Below are 23,104 nucleotides of genomic sequence, written 5' to 3'. Positions count from 1 at the left end.
ACAGGATACTGGGCTTGATGGACCTTCGGTCTGTCCCACTATGGCAACTATTATGTTCTTAACTACATCTTACTACTATACCCTAGTTTTCGGTGGTATGAATACAAGTTGGCTTGTGTCTGTCTACAGGTCCTTTGGAGTTAAATGATGCATGATTAATAGTGTAAATTTTGATCAGGCTGATTTAACCAAGTTAATCAAAAAGAAATCAAGACTGATTTTAGTAAAGGATATTTTGTTATCTTCTGTGATACGCGAGATCTTGGCATATTGTTTCTTTAAAATTGTAATAATGTTATTTAAGCAGCAGATCCTGGGAAGGAAAACTGGAACCGCATCCTGTTCACAAGGTTACCATAAAAGGTTGATGAAAGAGATGGCTCAAAACCTTTGCAGATTTCTCATGATCCTCCTCTTTCCGACTTGTGAATCTAAACTAATGGAACGGGCCATGAAGGTAACATATTTCAACATAAGTTCATTCTTTTTCTTTCTTTCTTTTGGAAGGACCTGATCTTCTACAGATTTCAACTGTGAATATAGTTTTAAAGTCCATAATGCTACTGTTTCATCCCAGATTACATTACATTAGTGATTTATATTCCGCTTGTGCCTTGCGGTTCTAAGCGGATTACAGATTAGAGGTCTGGACAATTCCAGGAGTAATCAGATCTTCAAGTCTGCCCCCTGCACTGTACCTAGTAGCTTGTGGGGGGTCAAAGTTTTGATGCAAATGTGCTTTGGGTATGTCAAAGGTGCTGTGGAAACAGGCTCTCCTTTACCTTCTTCTGCACCAACCAGAAGTGCTAGTGTGTGTTGATGCCATTCCTAATTAAGCACCAAACTTAGGTGACAAATATGACCAATGAGTGTGACTTCTATAATGGTCCAGATTTTGTTTTAGAATACTAGCATAAGTTGGTGTTTACATGCCAACATTTAGGTATGTCATAAGAACATCAGAATAGCCTTACTGGATCAGGCCAATGGTCCATCAAGCCCAGTAGCCCGTTCTCACGGTGGCCAATCCAGGTCACTAGTACCTGGCCAAAACCCAAAGGAGTAGCAACATTCCATACAGAATACCAAAGAATAGCAAGATTCCGGAATCCCAGAGAGTAACAAGATTCTAGAACCCTCAAAGAGTAGCAACATTCCATGCTACCGATCCAGGGCAAGCAGTGGCTTCCCCATGTCTTTTTCAATAACAGACTATGGACTTTTCCTCCAGGAACTTGTCCAAACCTTTCTTAAAACCAGCTACCACAACCTCTGGCAATGCGTTCCAGATCTTAACTATTCTCTGAGTGGAAAAAAATTTCATCCTATTAGTTTTAAGAGCACATGTGTTTATCCAGCACACCTGGTTGTGAATAGTGTGTGTGCATGTGTCAACTGACCATCTTAATTGCTGTGTGTTTTATTTTAACAGATTGATCATTTGTCGGTTGAGAAGCTATTGATAGACAGTGTTCATGGCTCGATCTCATCAGAAACTTCAGGAGCTGAAAGCCATTCTGAAGAGTTCAATCCTAATGATAACTGTATGTTGCTTATGTTAATTTCATAAAGGAGCAGTTTGTAACTTACATAGGGTCTGTGAACCTGCCCTCTCTTTGTTCCATTCCTCTAAGAGTGTGTTAGAAACATAAGAACATAAGAATTGCCGCTGCTGGGTCAGACCAGTGGTCCATCATGCCCAGCAGTCCGCTCACCGCGGCAGCCTCCAGGTCAAAGCCCCAGTGCTCTAAATGAGCCCAGCCACACCTGTGAACATTTCATGCAGGATGAGATAAATTTGTATGAGATAATCCTATAAAAAAATTTTCTTGCCAGTTTCTTTTAGGACAGTGGTACTCAGTTCTTAGTTCTTGAGATCCTTCTCCACCCCCCCTGCTAAAGATAGGTCTGGTTTTCAAGATAACAGAACAAGCTCAAAAATCTGGTCGTCACATCAAACTATATACAGATATGTTATAAACATTTATTGTTGATATCCTTTAAGTCAGATTTGTTTGGGTTTCTCATGTTCTGTACTGCAGAACTATAAAATGTGACGACAGTAACCCACTGGGGGTTTTTTTGTCAAGAGGTCAGTGTTTTTCATTTCCTATTTCATTGACAACCTATTATGCATGGAACAGGTAGAGTGAGAGTTGGTTTCAATGAATTGGGACGACGAGCGAGATGACATGGGGGGCAGATAAAAGGAAGGGAGGCGTACTACTGGACAGGGGGAGCAGGGATGGACAGGGGAAGAGGTGCTGATGGACGGGGGGGGGCAGTTAAAAGGAAGGGAGAGGCGTACTACTTTTCCTAGCCTCTCCCAACGAACAGATAAAAGACAACAAGATTCACGTGAACGGCAGAGATTATGAAATTGCTCAATCTATAAAATACTAGGGGTTACCCTTGACTGATATCTAACACTAGAAAAACATACAGATCTAATATTCAAAAAATGTATCTCTACTCTATGGAAACTCTGCACCGTCAAAAATTTCTTTGACGAATCATCCTTTCGACTACTAGTACAAGCCTCCATCCTAAGTACTCTGGACTACTGCAACATCATATTTCTGGGAGCTTACAAAAAGTCACTACACAAACTAAGATTAATCCAAAACACCGCAGTCCGACTCATCTTCGGACTAAAAAAATGGGAACATATCTCCCCATACCTACAAATACTTCACTGGCTGCCAGTAGAATCCAGACTACTTTTCAAGTTTGCCTGCATCAGCTTCAAAGCTATCTTCGGGATGCTACCAACTTACCTAGCTTCCCAATTCCTCACCAACTGCCCGAATAAGTCCTCCCGCAGACAAACCTCTTTAACTACCCATCTCTGAAATCATGTCACTACAAGAAGTACCTAGACAGAATGCTATCATTCCAGGCAGCTAAACTGAACACATGGCTAGCAAAACCAATTCTCGATGCCACATCATACGCTGACTTCAGAAAATCACTGAAGACCGTCTCTTCAACGCCAGCTAGTTTTTCCTCTACCAATTGTAACCCCCGAAAGCCCATCTGCTTCCTTTTCCCCTTCCCCTTTCGACGTATTTTGCTGTAACGCTCTCTTACCCTCATTGTAAATATCTTCCTGTAAACAGTGCTGATCTCTTGTATCTTGTTCACTTGTAATACCCTGTAAAACAGTGCTGATCTCTTGTATCTTGTTCACATTGTAATACCCTGTAAACAGTACTGATCTCTTGTATCTTGTTCACATTGTAATACCCTGTAAACAGTGCTGATCTCTTGTATCTTGTTCACTTTGTAATACCCTGTATCATATTGTAAATATCCTCCAATATCTTACCCATATTGTAATATCCTGTATCTTATTCACTTTGTAATTATCTTCCGGTAAACAGCTCTGATCTCTTGTACCTTGTTCTGAACCCTTCGTTATGTAACTTAGACATCTTGCTCCAATGCTAATGTTTTTTCAGATCCCCGGTTCCAAAGCTTGTTTCCCTGTTCTAAACATATGTATCTGGTTGTAAACATTTGTCCTCTAGCTGTAAACATTGCACTCCTCTCATCGGAATGACTCCCATTGAAAACCGCTTTGAACTTAGGGTATAGCTGTATATAAGAAATAAAATTATTATTATTATTATTATTACTGGACAGGGGGAGCAGGGATAGACAGGGGAAGAGGTGCTGATGGACAGGGGGGGGCAGTAAAAGGAAGGGAGGGCGTACTACTGGACAGGGGGAGCAGGGATGGACAGGGGATGAGGTGCTGATGGATAGGGGGGGCAGTAAAAGGAGGGAGGCGTACTACTGGACAGGGGGAATAGGGATAGACAGGGGAAGAGGTGCTGATGGACAGGGGGGGCAGTAAAAGGAAGGGATACGTACTACTGGACAGGGGGAGCAGGGATGGACAGGGGAAGAGGTGCTGATGGACAGGGGTGGCAGTAAAAGGAAGGGAGGCGTACTACTGGACAGGGGGAGCAGGGATGGACAGGGGAAGAAGTGCTGATGGACAGGGGGGGCAGTAAAAGGAAGGGAGGCGTACTGCTGGACAGGGGGAGCAGGAAAGAGGGGTTGATGGACAGGGGAAGAGGTGCTGATGGACGGGGGGGCAGTAAAGGAAGGGGGGCCTACTGCTGGACAGGGGGAGCAGGAAAGAGGTGATGAATGGACAGGAAGGAGGTAAAACAAAGGGAGAAGGGCTGCTGCTGGATAAGGGGAGCAGTAAGGGATGGTGGTGGACACAGGGGAGGTAAAAGGAAGGGAGAATGGACAGGGGGAGCAGGCAAGGGGTGGTGGTGGACAGCCAAGGAAAAAAAGAGAAATACAGAAAGCGGCTAAGGAGAGGAGAGAGAGAAAAAGAAATAGACAGACACACACACATATATTCTAGCACCCGTTAATGTAACGGGCTATAAGACTAGTAAGAACATAAGACTTGCCATACTGGGAGAAACCGAAGGTCCATAAAGCCCAGTATCCTGTTTCCAGCAGTGGCCAATCCAGATCCCAAGTAGTAAAACAGATTTTATGCTGCTTATGCTAGTAATAAGCAGTGGATTTCCCCAAGCCACCTCAATAATGGCCTAAGGACTTCTCTTTTAGGAAATTATCCAAGCCTTTTTTAAACCCCGCTAAGCTTACTGATTTCACCACATTCTCCGGCAATGAATTCATTGTTTAATTATACATTGCAGTGGTACTGTTAGAGCCCCAGAGCACGGGTTCAAATTGCTTGCTGCCATTTAAAAAAAAAAAAAAAAAAAAAGTCAGGTGGGAACTTTTGGCTGCTCTTCAATGTTGAGCGGCGGCGGCAGCAGAATTCGCGACAGATGACAGCCGGGCGCTCACCTAAATTAGCTGGGCGGAGCGCCCGGCTAAAAGGCGCTAGGAAGAACATTGCATTGTGTGAAGAAATATTTTCTCTGGTTTGTTTTAAATCTACTACTTAGTAGCTTCATCGCATGTCCCCTAGTCCTAGTATTTTTGGAAAGAGTGAACAAGCGTTTAACATCTATCCTTTCCACTCAGTATCACGTGACTGCAAGCAGTAGATACAAAATGGCTGGCTGACATTGATTTTTCATTTAGTCAAAGTGCTGTCATTGAATTCCTTGTTAAAGAGGAAATTCCCGCTGCAGAAATTTTCCAAAGACTTCAGCGTTCATATGGAGATGCACATGGGTGGTAGCAGTATTAAGAGATGGGTGAAACATATCAAAAATGGAAAAGCGATCATCGAAGATCAGCCTCGTAGCGGTTGCCCTCGCACTGCTTGCACTGAACACAACAAGGAAAGGGCTGATGACACCATTAAAGAATACAGACTGTCACAGTGAATGAAATCACAGCAAAACTTGGAATAGGACACCGTGCAGTGCAGGAAATGATTGAAAGCTTAGGCTATTGAAAAGTTTGTGCCCTCTGGGTCCCACATTTGTTGACCGAAAACCACAAAGTTCAGAGAAAAGCCATCACTCAAGACGTTCAGAGATATCGAAATGAAGGAGATGATTTTCTGCACCCTGCTTATAGTCCTGGCATCCTCTGACTGCCATCTTTTCGGTTTTGTGAAGGAACAGATGCGAGATCAACACTACGAGACATCCAGAAAGCAGTGCGTCTGTGTCTTCAGGCAGCTGGAATGGAGTTCTACCGCAAGGGAATTTTCAAACTTGCAGAATGATGGAAAAAATGTGTGCAGAGAAATGACATCTGTGTTGAAAAGTGAAAAAAAGTTTGTACATTAAGGTGATCCTACATTAATAAATTCTGACTTTTAAACAATTATTGCTCATTAATTTCAATACACTTCTCCCTCGGTATTCGCGGGGGATAGGGGCAGAGCCTGACCGCGAATTGAGAAAAACCGCAAATATCTTCTCGTCCAGCTCTGACCCACCCCCGCCTCTCTCCCGCCTTTCCCCCAGCATCCCAGCCTTACTTGGTGGTCTAGCAGGCTTTTGGGGCAGGAGCGATCTTCCTACGCTCCTGCCCCGTGCAGATCGCCAATAGGAAATGACTGCCGTGAATTCCCGGGAGGAAGGCTGGAGAGAGGTGGGAATGTAGTAAACTATGGGTTCCCCCCCTCCAAAAAAAAAAAAAAAATTGTGACTATGTGAAACCGTGAGTGTGGAAACCACAAATGGGGAGGGGGAAGTATATGACCCTTGAATTTGGGGTTTTGCCATGTACTAGTGACCTGGATGGGCTACTGGGCTAGATGGACCTTTGGTCTGACCCAGTAAGGCTATTCTTATGTTCTTAAGCCTTAGAAGGTATGATCTCAACCCACTTCCTGGTGGATCTGCAGTGACTGATGTTAGCCAGAGTCCTGTATATGTAGACTGCAAATTATTTGTGTTTTTTTAAAACCAAACTGTAAAACCTTTTTTGAGAAAATACGCGAAGCTGAAAATGTGTAATACCTAAGTATTCAAATCATGATATAAAAAAGAAATGTGGGGAAGGCAACACATTGTGAAAAGACTTTTGAAAACTGATGAGGATATTGTATAGCTTTTGGTCCAAACATTTCCGTTAAGGTATTCAGAAGCAGAAAACCTGATTGATAAAAGGCAAAACCATTGAACACATTAAAATTTTGTTTGAGTTATTAGTCTGCCTTGTTTTACTCCTTAAAAAAACCCACCAAAAAGAGGAGGCCTGTATCACATATCACATAACACTATTTAGAGCGAGCAAATGGGATATTCTGAAACCGGTGCTCTGGTTAAGAAAAAAGTGGAGAAAAAAGACTCTGATATGACTGCACCCTCCCATTACCAAATAAAAGGGCAGGGGCAAAAACACCATCATGCGTCAGAAAAAAAAACTCCATGATACACAGTGCAACCAGCCACAGATATAAACCCCGCTCTCAAGCAGGAATTGTCAAAGTAGACGCTTGAATTAGAATGAGGAGGTCAAGGTAAGTTTCTAATTTTTTTCCGTAGACCAGGTTCAGCTCCATCTGCCTTCCACTCAGCCCCTAGACCAGGTTCAGCTCCAGCCCCTGAACCCCCTCCCCCCCCTGCAAATTGACTGGCAGTAGGGATGCCCACTCCCTCCTGCTGGAAACCCTGAACCCCCCCCCCAAAAAAAACCCCCCCAAAACAAAAAACTGTCTAAGGCAGGAGGACTGTCCAATTCCTCCTACGGCTTACCCTCCCGAAGCATTACCCCCCTCCAAAGCATCCCTCAGCAGGAGGAGTGCCCAAGTCCTCCTGCCACCACCCTCCTGAAGCATTCCCTCCCCCTCGAAGCATTCCCTGGCAACCCAGGATGCACTGGGAAGGAGGCTTAAGATTACGGTTGGTCCAGGTGCCTAAGTCCTCCCCTATGGGAGGAGCCTTAAGCATCTGAGCCAATCGACCTTAGGCTTCTCCCCGGTGCCTCCCAGAATGCACCGGAAAGGGGAAGGCCACCATTTTGCAGTGGCGGGCCTGCCAACCGGAGGGTGTATGCCTCCCACCAGCTGGACCTTCATTTTAAAAGGTATGGGGGAGTGGAGAAGGGGGTGGTGGTCTTCCTGTTAGGAGGGATGCAGGGTGGGGTCTCCAGGTGGGTGGGGGGGGGCCCTGGAAGGGGGGGTCGCTGGGTGGTTGGGGGATGCTTCGGGGAGTGGGGGTGGCAGGAGGAATTGGGCACTCCTCCTGTTGGGGGATGCTTCAGGAGGGGGTTGCTGCAGGAGAGAGTGGGCATCCCTCCTGCCAGCCGTCTTTGCCGCTGAAGGCGGGTTTCCTGCCATGGCTGCTCAGTTAATCGCAGTAGGGAGGTTTCTTTGCTGCGATCAGTTTAGTGGCCATGTCTAATTGAAATATAGGTCAGCATTTCAATGGCAAGTTTCAAGTTTAAGATTTGTTATCTACGCAATATTATATATTTCAATGCATATAACAATTTATTATTTTTTTTTTTTTAAAAAGGGGGAGGACAAAACAAGACATTGTATACAAATTATATATGTTCTAATACAAACTGGTACAAAAGGCAAGGGTGGATGAACTACAATCTTTAAAGAAAGAAAAGAAACATTTAGGGAAGAACACATATGGTGGGAACACTTAAGAAGAAAATAAAATAAAATAAATGATAATTTGGTGACCTACTTGTAAGATTGATTAAGGTCTAAAGATTTAGTAATTGATAAGTTATGCTGTCTATGTTTTGAATGCGTCCTTATACAGAAAGCTTTTTAAGGAGCGCTTGAATTTTTCTAAGGAAGGTTCATTACGTAGGTATAGTGGTAAATTGTTCCAAAGCTGGGGTGCTATGACCGAGAAAATGGTAGATCTCCTGGTCCCTATTATTTTTAGAGAAGGAATAGTTAATAAATGTTGTTGTGTTGATCTGAGTGCCCTAAATGGAGAATACGGTATCAAAAGACGATCCAGAAATATTGGCGCATGTGATTGTTAAATTTTAAAAGTTAACAGTATGATTTTAAAAGTTATTCTATGTGTGATTGGTAGCCAATGTGCAGCTTGTAGAGGTGGTATAACGTGGTCATATTTTTTTGAATTTGTAATAATTTTTATTGCTGTATTTTGTATTATCTGTAGCCTTCTTATTTCTTTATTGGTTATGTCATGGTATAAAGTATTGCAATAATCTAGCCTAGAAATGATTAATGGCCTATTTCAGATGCTTATCTCAGCCCTAGGGAGATGCCTAAGGCTGTTTAAGCTCGCCCAAGGCCACTTCCAGACGAAACCACGCCCAGCCTTGGGTGAGCTTAAGCGTCCCTACACGTCTCTGTCGACCGCGACAGACGCCTATATTGTAGGTGGCCTGCCTCGGGATGTTTTTATTTTTTTTTAAACGTGCATCCCGATTGGGTGGTTAGACAGTGGTAGGACGCCTACACCCGCCTACAATCGGGACACTGTTTATAGAATTTGGCCCTCAGAGTTGAAAGTAAAACCAAAACAACTTTTATTTATATTTCTATATATGCAAAGCCTGTTTCCTTCACAGGCTGGATAAACTAAGAACGAGAGTCTCTCTTAACTTTATGTAATTGTCCTGCACCACAATCAAAACAGGCCTGGCCTTGAGGAGGAGCAGTTTATAAAGGTCCAAGGTAAAACGACCTACCTGAATTAAGTTTCTGCATGTGGGAGAGGCATCTGCTGAAGGGCTGCTCTCGTCTTCTCTGGGCTTTCTGGTTTGCCAGCGCTCAGCTGTTTTTTAAATCTGACTTCCTAAAGCACACTTCCCTTCGTTTTTGCTCTGTACTGCAGGATTTAAGGTGGCTCTGTGAAGGAATGTTCTTACTGGGAACTGATTAACTTCCTAGATACTCCATCATAATAATGGAAAAATAGGGACAAAGTTGTGGGAATGAATCTGATGCATTTTTCACATTTTAATGGATGCAAAAAAACCAAACAGACCTCAGACTGTTCAGCCTCTTGGTTCCTCTTTCTCTTTCACAATTACAGTAGATTAAATATATTAATGGTTCTGTTAAAGTGAGTTAACCATTTACTGATAGCAGACATATTACACATATCACTCTAGTATAATATATTGGCTCTTGATTCTTAACTGTCAAGGAAATGCTGTTAATAAGATTTTTCATGCAAGTTAGTAATTTTTTTCTTAAAATGAAAGTCCAAAATGATCTTTTGCGGCATAGGATTAAATTTCAGAGATGTTTTCACAAATCTGATTTCTGTCTTGTGATTTTCTAGTAAGACTTACCAGATGCTGTAGACAAATTTAATTTAATGTGGTATCTTATATACCCCTAAATCTTCCAAAGGATTCGAAGTGGTTTACAAAACAATTAAATTAACTTGGGGCTCCTTTTACAAAGGCTAGCGTGCACTAAAAACGCTAGCGCACCTTCGTAAAAGGAGCCCTTAAGTAGTGGCCCAAAATGTAATCATGGGATTTGTCTTCTGTTTTGTCACTTTAGTGGGTTTTTTGATAAAAGTTTGCAGTGCCTAACAGAACAGGTACATTTAAAAGGGACTGGATTTTATTAATACCAGTTCGAGATAATTTCTAAACAATCCCTACTGGTTTTCTTCCTCCACTTAACTTAGCAAGCAATATACATTTAGGTCTAGTTGATCCTAATTATAAGTAGTCAACTGTAGTCTAAAGTTATCAATCTCTTTGCAGCTTTTGTTGAAACGGCTCTTCCCACACTTGTCATTCCTATCTTGGAACCTTGTGGCCGTTCGGAATGTCTACACGTGTTTGTTGACCTTCATTCTGGAATATTTCAGTTAATGTTGTATGGAATTGGTAAGTTTGGAATAGTAGAAATAATTTTTTTTTTATAATATCTTTATTCATTTTTAAATCAAACAAGTGCACAAAAATGTATCATAAATTAAATCCAATATAGCACTATAATATCTAACACATAAAATCTAATAGTATAAAACCCCTCCCCCACCCACCCTTCATCAAATTCTCAACCAGAAAACATTATATTATATTATGTAATATATTATAAACATAGCATTTTAAATTTCACCCTAAATCCACCCTCTCCCTTGAGTGTGCTAGATAATAGTAGAAATAATTTAAAAATATATTTATATTGTAATTTGGCTTTTCTGGCCTGCAAATTAAGTTAAGACAAATACCTTGCTTTCAGCTGTACCCTGGACACAAGGAGAGATACCGTATATACTCGAAAATAAGCTAAGGAAACAGACTGAAAAAATTAGGAGGGACACTTTTTAGTTATGCTGAGGACATCACTGTTATAATTCCATGCCCTTCTTTACCCTCCAATATTACTCACATCATTACTGAAGTAATTGAATTAATCGAGGGTTGGATGTAGGAATTCAGATTAAAACTGAATTCAGAAAAAAAACAAATTTCTTTTTTGCTTCACCCCGTCAGAACTTATATGAGGATTCTATTACTATCAAGACTGCAATATCCTGTTTGTTCTTCGGTTAAAATATTGAGTTACTTTAGATCAGAATATGACTATGCAGAAATAAGTTGACGTGGTAGTTTGCAAGGCTTTCCACACTTTATGGAAATTGCGGACTGTCAGAGCTTATTTTGATATCACTGCATTTAAGTCACTAGTTCAATCACTGGTATTGGGTCATCTTGACCAGTGGTTCCCAACCCTGTCCTGGAGGACCACCAGGCCAATTGGGTTTTCAGGCTAGCCCTAATGAATATGCATGAGAGAGATTTGCATATAATGGAAGTGACAGGCATGCAAATCTGCTCCATGCATATTCATTAGAGTTATCCTGAAAACCTGATTGGCCTGGTGGTCCTCCAGGACAGGATTGAGAACCACTGATCTAGACTATTACTAGCAGGGTTAAAGAAGAATATTTCCAGATTATGACTCATACAGAACACAGCAGTGAAGACTAATCTGTGGTTTGAAAAATATGATCACATATCTCCCTTTTATTGTGAATTGCATTGGCTGCCCATAGAGGCCTGCATCATCTTCAAGTTGGCTGTATTTATTATAAATCCTAACAGGTCAGGCAGCCTCATATCTTTTAGATGTATTCACAGTTCCCAATCCAAAATACTCCCGAAAAGTCCGTGTTTTTTTTACTTACGCGTCAGTGAAGGGTTGCAAGTTTAGAAGATATCACGAACGTACTATGTCATATCAGGCCGCTCTTTGGGATAAAGATTTTAAGCAACTATTCTTATTATCTATGTCATACCTAGCGTTCAGAAGACATTTGAAGACTTGTCTATTCTCTAGACTTTTGGGTAACTAATTTTCTTCAGAGTTCTATTTGTAATAAAGGTTAATCTATTATGAACCGCATAGATTCTTATGGTTATACGGTCTATAAGTTGATTTTATGTCATGTAATGTTATAAACCGAGGTAACTTCCTCCGCCCCCCCCCAAAAAAGGAGGAAAAAAGTTTGACTCTAATATAAACCGTGTGTGTGTGTTAATATTCAAGTGCCCTGCCAGGCTCTGCACCTGGTCCCCCTCCCCTCCCTTCCTTTCCTGCCAAGCTCTGTACTCTGTTCCCCCTTCCTCCTTGTTCTGTACACTGTCTACTCTCCCTCCCTCCCAATGCCTTGCAGGCCTTCCCGTGACCAAAAGGCATGGAAAAATGAGTGAACCTGTTGGGAGATATTGTGTATCCTGAGTGATGGACCTGTGAAAATTTGTGTAAAGTACGCGCAATGGAGAGCCCGATATTGACATCCATAAAGATATGCGCTGACCGAGATCTCGAGGATCCTCTTAATTAAGGCAGCGACATTGTTCTGAACAAGCTGGTCACGGCCTGACCCGCCGGGGCCTTCCCTCTGCCATATCACTGATGGCATCACTGAGGCAGGCCGCGAGTAGCCCATTCAGAGTAATGCCACTGCGGACCACCCCTGCCCCGCCACCACTGCTGCTTTAGGAGGTCTCTGAGGTATGTCAAGTTTCATGGAGGGAGAGTTGGTGGGGCGCTGCTGCACAGGGGGATGGGAGGGATGAATAAATACTACAGAGGGGGATGGGAGGGTGGAAGGGATGGAAAGCTTCTACACAGGGGAATGGATGGGAGGGGAGGAAAGCTGCTGCTCGGGAAGGGAGAGAAGAGGTAGGAAGGGGTGAGAGGGAGAAATCCTGCATATGGTGGCGGGGAGGAAAACATACATGGAGAAGAGAGATGGAAAAATGTTGGACATAGGGTGAGGGCAGGGAGAGATGGTGCATAGGGATAGAGAAAGAAATGTTGCACATCATAATGGAGGGGAAGAAGGGAAAGATGCTGTATGGAGGGGAATATAGAGGTTTGACCCAGGGCACAAAGAAGAGAGAGAGAGATGGTAGACGGTGGGAAAGAAACAAATGTTGGATATGGTAGTGGAAGGTAGAAAAAAAAAAATTTATTTTCTATTTTGTGATTACAGTATGTCAGATTTGAAATGTGTATCGTGCCAGAGCTGGTGTTAGACAACGAGCTTGAACTAGGACCTAACAGAGAGAGAGAGAGAGCGAGATTCTTTTTTTGTTTATTTTGTTCATCACAGTACCAGCTTGAGGTTGGAGAAGGAAAAGGGGGTGGAGTGGGTGGAAAAGCTACAAAATAAACCCGCCAAGACATTTGAAAAAAAAAATAAAAAAATGCCTGATTGGGCAGGAAAATCTAATCGAAAAATCAATTTAGTAGTCCGAATCGAAAATTTTTTCTCTGAATTGGGCAGCACTAGTCCAGAGGAAGGCTACTAAAATGGTCGGTGGTCTTCATCATGAGAAACTGGGCCTCTTCTCCCTTGAAAAGAGGGAGACTGAGAGGGGACATGATCAAAACGTTCAAGATACTGAAGGGGATAGACTGAGTAGATAAAGACAGGTTGTTCACTCTCTCCAAGGTAGAGAGAACGAGAGGGCACTCTCTAAAGTTAAAAGGGGATAGATTCCGTACAAATGTAAGGAAGTTCTTCACCCAGAGAGTGGTGGAAAACTGGAATGCTCTTCTGGAGCCTGTTATAGGGGAAAACACCCTCCAGAGATTCAAGACAAAGTTCATGCTGAACCAGAACGTACGCAGGTGAGACTGGACTCAGGGCACTGGTCTTTGACCTAAGGGCCCCTGCGTGAGCGGACTGCTGGGCACGATGGACCACTGGTCTGAACCAGCAGCGGCAATTCTTATGTTCTTATATGTATACTTTGGAGGAAAGGCGGGAGAAGGGAGATATGATAGTGTTGTTTAAATCAAAAATACAAAAAATATATATTACTCACCAGGCATGGGCTAAACACCCCCGAAAAAACATTTTGTACAAAACGGTGGAGAAAAAGCCTCAAAATTTCATAAACATCAGCAGTCAACTATCAAAATGAGTAGCTGTGTTGTTTAAATACTTACATGTCATAAATATACATAATAATAATAATAGTTATTATTAAATGTACATGAGGCGAGTCTCTTTCAATTGAGAGGTAACTGGAATAAGGGGACATAGAATGAAGGTGAAAAGGGATATGCTCAGAAGTAACTTCAGAAAATACTTTTTCACAGAAAGGGTGGTGAATGTGTGAAACGGCTTCCTGGTGGAGTTGGTGAAGACAAAAGTGTATCTGAATTCAAGGAAGCTTGGGTCAAGTACATTGGATCTCTAAGGGAGAGGAGAAGATAGTAGATGGCCCGAAGGCAGACTAAATGGGCCATATGGTCTATTATCTATGATGAATAGTTAACAGTAGTATATCTGGGTTTAAAAAAGATTTGGGGGAAATTCCATAGTTTGCTATTGAGATACACATGGGGTAAGTTACCTGACGACCTTGGGATTGGTAGCATATAATCTTGCTACTATTAGGGCTTCTGCCAGCTACTTGCGACCCTGGATTGGCCACTGCTGAAAGTAGGAAATTGAGCTAACTTGACCATTGTTGTGCTTCAGTATGGTTATTATGTTCTTATGGTTTTTCAAGGGTGGTCTTGGTGCAGCAGCTGGTAGCAGATGGGTTTTTCTTATAGACAGTACTGCGAGGTGTGGTTTTCATTTGTATTGATGTCATTGAGTGAGGCTCATTCAGCATAAGCACAGCTCAAAGAAGGATGTCTGAATGGGGTATTGTGAAGGAGCATTTTAGAAGTCCTTCAAGACCTGCTTTGGGATGGAAATATTGACTTGTAGAGGAACTGCTCAAGGCAGTCACAGGTTTATTTAGAATTCTAGTCTCCACCTGCTGGTAGGAGTGCATAACCCTGGGCTGGTCTGGTGGGTCTAAAGAAAAGCAAATTAGGAGGTAAGACTTAATTTCTCCTTTCATGAAATATGCAGGAATACATCAATTCTGTTTTGCTGTATATAGTAGTGTATTGTCTTGGGGGAGACACTTTGCCTGATATTCAGTGCTATTTAACTAGCCAGGAACGGCTACTGACCAGTTAAATAGCGTTTGGCTGGATAACCACTAATATTCCGCAGGAGACTAAACTAAACTAAACCTTAGGTTTGTATATTGCGCCATCTCCACAAGCGTAGAGCTCGGCACGGTTTACAGGGTTAGGTTGAAAAGGAGCTACAATGAAGGGTTATAGGAAAGGAGCTAGGAAGATAAAGAGGGACAGGGAACCAAAAAGCGGGAAGTGTTAGATTTTTGAAAAGAGCCAAGTTTTCAGATGTTTGCGGAAGGATTGGAGGGAACTTGAAACTCTGAGCGGGGATGTGAGGTTATTCCAGAGCTCTGTGGTTCTAAAGGGGAGGGAGACACCAAGCTATCTCCACTGAATATTAGCAGTTAAAACTTAGCTCCTATGTTGCATGAAAGCTGCCAGTTTTTAGTGTTGACTGGCTAAGTTTAACTGCCAAATTGGGCCACTCAAATACCTGGTCTGTCTTTGACTGCTATAACTTAGCCGGCCAGCGCTTAAAATTGGCTTAGCTGGCTATGTTTGACTGGCCAAAAATAGACTCGGATATTCAAAGCCAGTCACTGGAAATGGCCCGATGTTGAATATCCGAGCTCAGCATTGACCACAGGAGTTACCTGGCCTCTCTCCTGTGGTCTTAATATTGGCCCCACTGAGTTTTTGGTATCGGGGTACAAATACTGGGCACATCTAGATCAACTTTCATACTTTTCCATGAGGTGTAGTCTAAGAGGGCAGAAAATTCCATTGACTATGTGTTCTTTCAGATCAGTCGACACTGGATGATCTTGAAAAATCTGTAAATGATGACATGAAACGCATCATTCCTTGTCTTCAGCAGCTTAAGTAAGTTTTTTAAAGACATCTTCCTTTTTATCACCACTAAGTGTAAGCACATACGTGTACCCTGGCCTTTCACTTTCTGCTAATTTATTGTGCATTGACAGGATGCTGAGTACAAAACAAAAGGTTGTAGTGTTAAATTTTGGGCATGTACAAGGATAGGCTACAGACTACTTCAAACCTTAGAGGAAGAACAGACAAAAATAAGAGTAATTTTTTTACATGTTTTGTTTGAGGTTTTTTTTTCCAGTTTGAATGCAGATTTTATATGGTACTGTAAATATAGACTCACTTCACCACACAAAATATATTTTTGAAGCGGCAGCTTGTTTGTTCAATAATTTCCCCTGATGCAGCAGGAAATGCAAAACAGGGCTTGTCGGGAATTCTATAGTTTTTTTCTCCCGTGAAATATAGTGACAGCAACATTGGGAGAATAACGTGGACTGCTAAGATTTGAATCACGCCCAGAGGATAGAGCACATTTGAAGATAAGTTACCTATTTTTCTATGAAATATCAGTTAAAAGATATGAACTGTCAAAACTTTTGAATACTGTACGGAGTTTTTGTAGACCAAGGATGTGTTTTCCTATGTAGCTGTAAGGCAGAGCACAGCTAACAGCGTTTTTCTAGGTGACAACTATCCCTGGAAAGAACTGAGGTCTTTTCTCCGTTAATGATAGGAAACTGTCTTGGATAACCTCTGATGCAGTGGGATTTTCTGAATATATTTTGTGTGGTGAAGTGAGTTTTATATATTCAGCTTGTATCTATTTATTTACTGTAAATATAGAAACATGATGACAGATAAAGACCAAATAACCCATCCAGTCTGCCTATCAAAGTCGCTTTCATTTGAAAGGAAGCTCCGGAATGAGAGGACATAGGTTGAAGTTAAGAGGTGATAGGCTACGGAGTAATCTAAATAAATACTTTTTTACAGAAAGGTGGTAGATGCTTGGAATAGTCTCCTGATAGAGATGATAGAGAGAGACTTCAAGAAGGTGTGGGACAGGCACGTGGGATCTCTTAGGGAGAGATGGAAATAGAGGATCCTGTGAATGGGCTGACTAGCCATTTGGCCATTTGGCCTTTATCTGCCATCATTCTTCTATTTAAAATAAACGAGTGGCTACAAGGGAACCAAAAAAGGGAAATGATCAAATTGATCTGGCTATTATTCTAGGGCAAGCATGCAGTATATTGTCATGTGGGTGACATCATCCATTGAACTCGGTACGAACAGTGCAAAAGTGTATTGTTACTTTAAACTTTTTGCAAGTCTTGAAGCTGCCTGTATTGCGTACTGCCTTCCCGCCCGACAGCGGCTCACGGGACCATCGGTTCTTAGTTTTTCGCTTAGCTAAGAAGCTGTGTTGTTTGGAGTTCTTCCAAAAGTGCGTCAAACTCGTATTTTTATGAATTCACAGTTCTTTTTCCTTATTAGTTACTCCATTTTAATCTTTTCCTTTGAAAAATTTAATTTTTTCCAAGGTTTGTTTTTGGGGCCTTGGGCCCACCCCAAGCTTTCCCTCGGTCCAGGAACGTCAAACCTTTTTTGGTTTCATTTTTACTCGACCTCCCTGGACAATAGAGTCCTTTGATCTCATGTCAGTGGTCTTTCCTTCCTTCAGGTGGTGCACTCAGTGCAACAGGACAATTTCAGTCACTGATCCACATAATTGGTGTGTTCAGTGTCTTGGCCTTGACCACTATATAGACACTTGTCAGTGCTGCTCTAAACTTCAGAAGAGGTCACCGAAGGCTAGATATCTCCAGTTTGAAAAATCTTTCAGGACAACATCAGGAGCATCGAGGATATCTATAACCTCTGAGGCCGACATGCAAGTTCCATTTTCAGCATTGAAGCCAGCACCAGTATCGATGCCTCACTCGACATTTACCTCATTGCCGCTACAATGACTAAACTGATAAAAGGTATGGAAAATTTTTCATACGCTGACAGGTTAAAAATGCTGGGTCTGTTCTCCCTGGAGAAGAGGAGACTTAGAGGGGACATGATAGAAACCTTCAAAATCCTTAAGGGCATAGAGAGAGTAAATAAGGACAGATTCTTCAAACTGTGGGGGGCCACAAACACTAGGGGTCACTCGAAGAAATTGAAAGGGGACAGGTTTAGAACAAATGCTAGGAAGTTCTTTTTTACCCAGAGGGTGGTGGACACATGGAACAAGCTTCCGGAGGAGGTGATAAGCCAGAACTCTGTACAAGGGTTCAAGAAAGGTTTGGATAGGTTCCTGGAGGATAAGGGGATAGAGGGGTACAGATAGAACTTGAGGTAGGTTGTAGAGGTGTTCAGAAACCACTTCACAGGTCGTGGACCTGATGGGCCGCCGCGGGTGCGGACCGCTGGGCGAGATGGACCTCTGGTCTGACCCAGTGGAGGCAACTTCTTATGTTCTTATGTTCTTATGTTCTTACAACCACTGGGGGGGGAGAACCAGTAAAAAGGCTAAGAAACATAAGCATGCTTCTCCCTCCAAACATGCATCAGTGTCATCCAAGTGTCTCCTAGAAAGTGTTCCTTTTCATTTAGGTCATCAATGCCTTGACATCCAGAACCATCTGTACTGATGGCTAACACAGTACCAGTGCCTTCCCTCCAAGATCAAATCAGAGATATCTTACAAAGGGAGTTGGCTGGTATGTTAGTCTTAAGCAGTTTAAACCACTACAATAACAACCGGTACAGCCCAGCCCAAGCAATGCGCTACGCAGACATTGAGAGACAGGTCTTTTACTCTCTACTGATGTTGTTTGAGGTTGAGGAGGAAGACATTGAAGCTTTTCCTCTAGATCTTCATCACATTGATGTTGTAAAGCATTTCAAAGTACATCCTGATGCTCTTCTCCATCCCACTGAAGACCTCAACACTCCTCCTCGTCTGAAAAGAGAAGATGGAACTATGTGGATGTAGTCTACAGACCTCCAACTCAATCGCAGCAAATTGATAAGGATCTGATTGTGGATATCCAAAAGTTTGGAAGGAAAGAGGAGGTTCTGCTGTTGGGAGATTTCAACCTGCCGGATGCGGACTGGAATGTTCCGTCTGAAGTAGGGAGATTGTGGATGCCTTTCAAGAGGCTCTGCTCAGACAAATGGTGACGGGACCCACAAGGGGAAAAGCGATATTGGATCTGGTCCTCACAAATGGAGAGAGTATCTCTAATGTTCGAGTGGGTGCTAACCTGGGAAGTAGCGATCATCAAATGGTTTGGTTTGATATAACGGCTAAAGTGGAGAGCGGCCGCACGATACTTAAAGTCCTAGATTTCAAATGTACGGACTTTAATGCTATGGGAGAGTACCTAAAGAAAGAGCTGTTAGGATGGGAGGACATAAGAGAAGTGGAAAGACAGTGGTCTAAGCTGAAAGGAGCAATAAAAATGGCTACGGACCTTTATGTGAAGAAAATCAATAAAAACAAGAGAAAAAGGAAGCCGAAATGGTTCTCCAACCTAGTGGCTGAGAAAATAAAGGCGAAAGAGTTGGTGTTCGTGAAATATAAAAAAACCCAAGAAGAGGAGAGCAGAAAGGACTACAGGGTGAAACTGAAAGAAGCCAAGAGAGAGATATGTCTGGCGAAAGCACAGGCGGAAGAACAAATGGCTAAAAATGTAAAAAAAGGAGACAAAAATTTTTTCAGATATATTAGTGAAAGGAGGAAGATGAAAAATGGAATTGCTAGGCTAAAAGATGCTGGGAACCAATATGTGGAAAGTGATGAGGGGAAAGCGAATGTGCTAAACAAATACTTCTGTTCTGTGTTCACAGAAGAAAATCCTGGAGAAGGACCGAGATTGTCTAGCAAAGTTACACGAGAAAATGGAGTAGATTCTGAAGGTGGACAAAGCGATGGGACCAGACGGGATCCATCCCAGGATACTAAGGGAGCTCAGAGAGGTTCTGGCGAGTCCTATTAAAGACTTGTTCAACAAATCTCTGGAGACGGGAGTGATTCCTGGGGATTGGAGGAGAGCGGATGTGGTCTCTATTCATAAAAGTGGTCACAGGGATGAAGCAGGAAACTACAGGCCGGTGAGTCTCACTTCAGTTGTTGGAAAAATAATGGAAGTTTTGCTGAAAGAAAGGATAGTGTACTTCCTTGAATCTAATGGGTTACAGGATCCGAGGCAACATGGCTTTACAAAAGGTAAATCGTGCCAAATGAATTTTTTGATTGGGTGACCAGAGAGCTGGATCGACGACATATGCTAGATGTAATTTACTTGGATTTCAGCAAAGCCTTTGATACAGTTCCTCAAAGGAGGCTGTTGAACAAACTTGAAGGGCTGAAGTTAGGACCCAAAGTGATGAACTGGGTTAGAAACTGGCTGTCGGACAGACGCCAGAGGGTGGTAGTTAATGGAAGTCGCTCGAAGGAAGGAAAGGTGAGTATGGAGTCCCTCAGGGTTCAGTGCTGGGGCCAATCCTGTTAAATATGTTTGTGAGTGACATTGCTGAAGGGTTAGAAGGAAAAGTGTGCCTTTTTGCAGATGATACCTGTCAGCCTAGCTATCGCAACCATTCAGCATTTTTAGTTGGCATTACTTATGTCAGCGAGGCCTATGGGAAATTATATCAATCTGACTCTGGCATGGGAATGCAGATAGACACTGAGGGCAGGAAGACGGTTTTAAGTAGCCCTGATTGATATGTTTTAAGTTTCAAGTAGCCCTGATTGAATCATGACTAGCTAAAAGGTGTTAATGTCTAATTAAGAGGGTGCTTAGGACAATGGGTCCAGGTGCATGGAACAAAGAAGCCAGAGACTAATCTCATCACCATGCCTGCAAGTATTACACCCTCCTTTATCAATTAAATTAACCATTGTTTCAAACAGTTTGCAAGTTCTAAACAGAAAGATACTGGGGCATACAGGTTTCTATATTCAGCCAAGGTATAAAAGCCTCCTCTCTGCTCTATCAATCTAGCTATCTATCTATCTCTTGGCTCTTGGCTTGGCACTCTGGTTCTCTCTTGACTCTCCCTCTCTCTGTCTATCCTTCCCTTTATCTATGGAGCACGAAGCTTAGACCATCCCCCTTTTCTCTTTCTCTCTGCCTTTCCCTGAAACTTCACGCTTCCTTCTAGACTCTGTAAGGCAGGGAAACTGCGTTGCTCTCTGCTTAATTGTAATGCTCTCTGCTTAATTGTAATGATTATAAATATTGCTTTTCTGTAAGCCTATTTCTATAATATATTCTTTATGCAATCACCTCTGGCTGTGCCTTCTTTATTCTACTTCCTGGTGAGTCTTCAGTGAGGGAACTGAATCTGGGACCAGCATTTGTCAGTACGCCTTTAACTTAATCCCTACCACCATACATTGGGGGGCCCACGAACAAAACTGACAATACCAAGATTTGTAACAGAGTAGACACCGAAGAGGGAGTGGAAAATATGAAAAAGGATCTTCAAAAGTTAGAGGAATGGTCTAATGCCTGGCAACTAAAATTCAATGCAAAGAAATGCAGAGTAATGCATTTGGGGATTAATAATAGGAAGGAACCGTATATGCTGGGAGGAGAGAAGCTGATATGCACGGACGGGGAGAGGGACCTTGGGGTGATAGTGTCCGAAGATCTAAAGGCGAAAAAACAGTGTGACAAGGCAGTGGCTGCTGCCAGAAGGATGCTGGGTTGTATAAAGAGAGGCGTAGTCAGTAGAAGGAAGAAGGTATTGATGCCCCTGTACAGGTCATTGGTGAGGCCCCACTTGGAGTATTGTGTTCAGTTTTGGAGACCGTATCTGGCGAAAGACGTAAGAAGACTTGAGGCGGTCCAGAGGAGGGCGATGAAAATGATAGGAGGCTTGCACCAGAAGATGTATGAGGAGAGACTGGAAGCCCTGAATATGTATACCCTAGAGGAAAGGAGAGACAGGGGAGATATGATTCAGACGTTCAAATACTTGAAGGGTATTAACATAGAACAAAATCTTTTTCAGAGAAAGGAAAATGGTAAAACCAGAGGACATAATTTGAGGTTGAGGGGTGGTAGATTCAAAGGCAATGTTAGGAAATTCTACTTTACGGAGAGGGTGGTGGATGCCTGGAATGCGCTCCCGAGAGAGGTGGTGGAGAGTAAAACTGTGACTGAGTTCAAAGAAGCGTGGGATGAACACAAAGGATCTAGAATCAGAAAATAATATTAAATATTGAACTAAGGCCAGTACTGGGCAGACTTGCATGGTCTGTGTCTGTATATGGCCGTTTGGTGGTGGATGGGCTGGGGAGTGCTTCAATGGCTGGGAGGGTGTAGATGGGCTGGAGTAAGTCTTAACAGAAATTTCGGCAGTTGGAACCCAAGCACAGTACAGGGTAAAGCTTTGGATTGTTGCCCAGAAATAGCTAAGAAGAAAAAATTAAAAAATTTAAATTGAATCAGGTTGGGCAGACTGGATGGACCATTCGGGTCTTTATCTGCCGTCATCTACTATGTTACTATGTTATTATCACGACATTCTCTGTCATCAGCATATGACATCAAGGAATATGGCTCTGGTTTGTCACATCATTCCTCCGAGTGTCCAGATCCATCTCCTCCACCTCCTTGCATGAGGTCACCAACAGAGAGCCTCTCCTTTTACAAGATTTAATAGACAATAGGTCAAGTTCTCATGATCAAGATGGAGTCAGAGTTTGAACCAAGAGCAAAACCTCTTTTTGATGCTTTGGACTACAAACAGATACTAACGGATTGTCTAAAGCTTCCGTTTCACAACTTAACGAAAGACACTATGTTTAAGAATTGGGAAGCACCACTTCTAGTTCCTGTGGCTTCAGTTAAACTAGATTATTGCCCAGAATTTGTCAAACCATGACTCTAACATCAATCACTGCTTGTAGAATCTGCCTTGAAGAAGGACAGTTCCAGAACCTATATTAGCACACCTCCTAGCAGAGAAGGAAGAACATTGGACAGATTTGACTGTTGACTTTTTCAAAATAGAAGAATATTGTTACAATTTCTATACGATCTTTTTATATGAAGTCTCTAGTTCAGAAACTATCTCATTATGATCGATATATTCCTGACAACCAACTGCCTGACTTTCAGTGCATTTCTAATGACTTGTTGGAAACAAAGTTTATGGCAAGATCTGTATTCAGTGCCTTTGATGTCACCTTGAGAGCATCAGCATTATCCATCACTATGAGGAAACAAGCATGGCTAAGGGTTTCCTATTTGGGTGCCAACATCCAGAAGTTCTTGGCCAACATTCCGTATTTGGGTGATGAGCTTTTTGGGGACAAGATAGAGGAGGCCACTCAAAAAATCATAAGTAGTCCATGTCTACTGTCTCGGCCTCAAGGTCTTCCAAATCTCAACCTGCCAAATCTATCATAATAAAACCCTTAGCGAGCATTCACACTTTAATCTCCGT

The 23,104-nt window shown here is 42.4% G+C and overlaps 1 protein-coding gene across 1 annotated transcript in view; it reads left to right on the top strand.

Annotated features, from left to right (window-relative positions):
- Window positions 1-23,104, top strand: part of MED14 (mediator complex subunit 14) — a 219,484-nt gene that overhangs the window by 77,982 nt on the left and 118,398 nt on the right. Inside the window, 9 exon segments of the mRNA XM_033948560.1 lie at window positions 305-340; window positions 342-359; window positions 361-417; window positions 419-457; window positions 1,433-1,477; window positions 1,479-1,521; window positions 1,524-1,544; window positions 10,126-10,251; window positions 15,616-15,694. Coding sequence (XP_033804451.1) covers window positions 305-340; window positions 342-359; window positions 361-417; window positions 419-457; window positions 1,433-1,477; window positions 1,479-1,521; window positions 1,524-1,544; window positions 10,126-10,251; window positions 15,616-15,694 — 464 coding nt within the window.

Source organism: Geotrypetes seraphini, chromosome 6 (assembly GCF_902459505.1).
Source record: "Geotrypetes seraphini chromosome 6, aGeoSer1.1, whole genome shotgun sequence".
Taxonomy (NCBI): Eukaryota; Metazoa; Chordata; class Amphibia; order Gymnophiona; family Dermophiidae; genus Geotrypetes; species Geotrypetes seraphini.
This window is presented reverse-complemented; position numbering and strand designations above follow the sequence as displayed.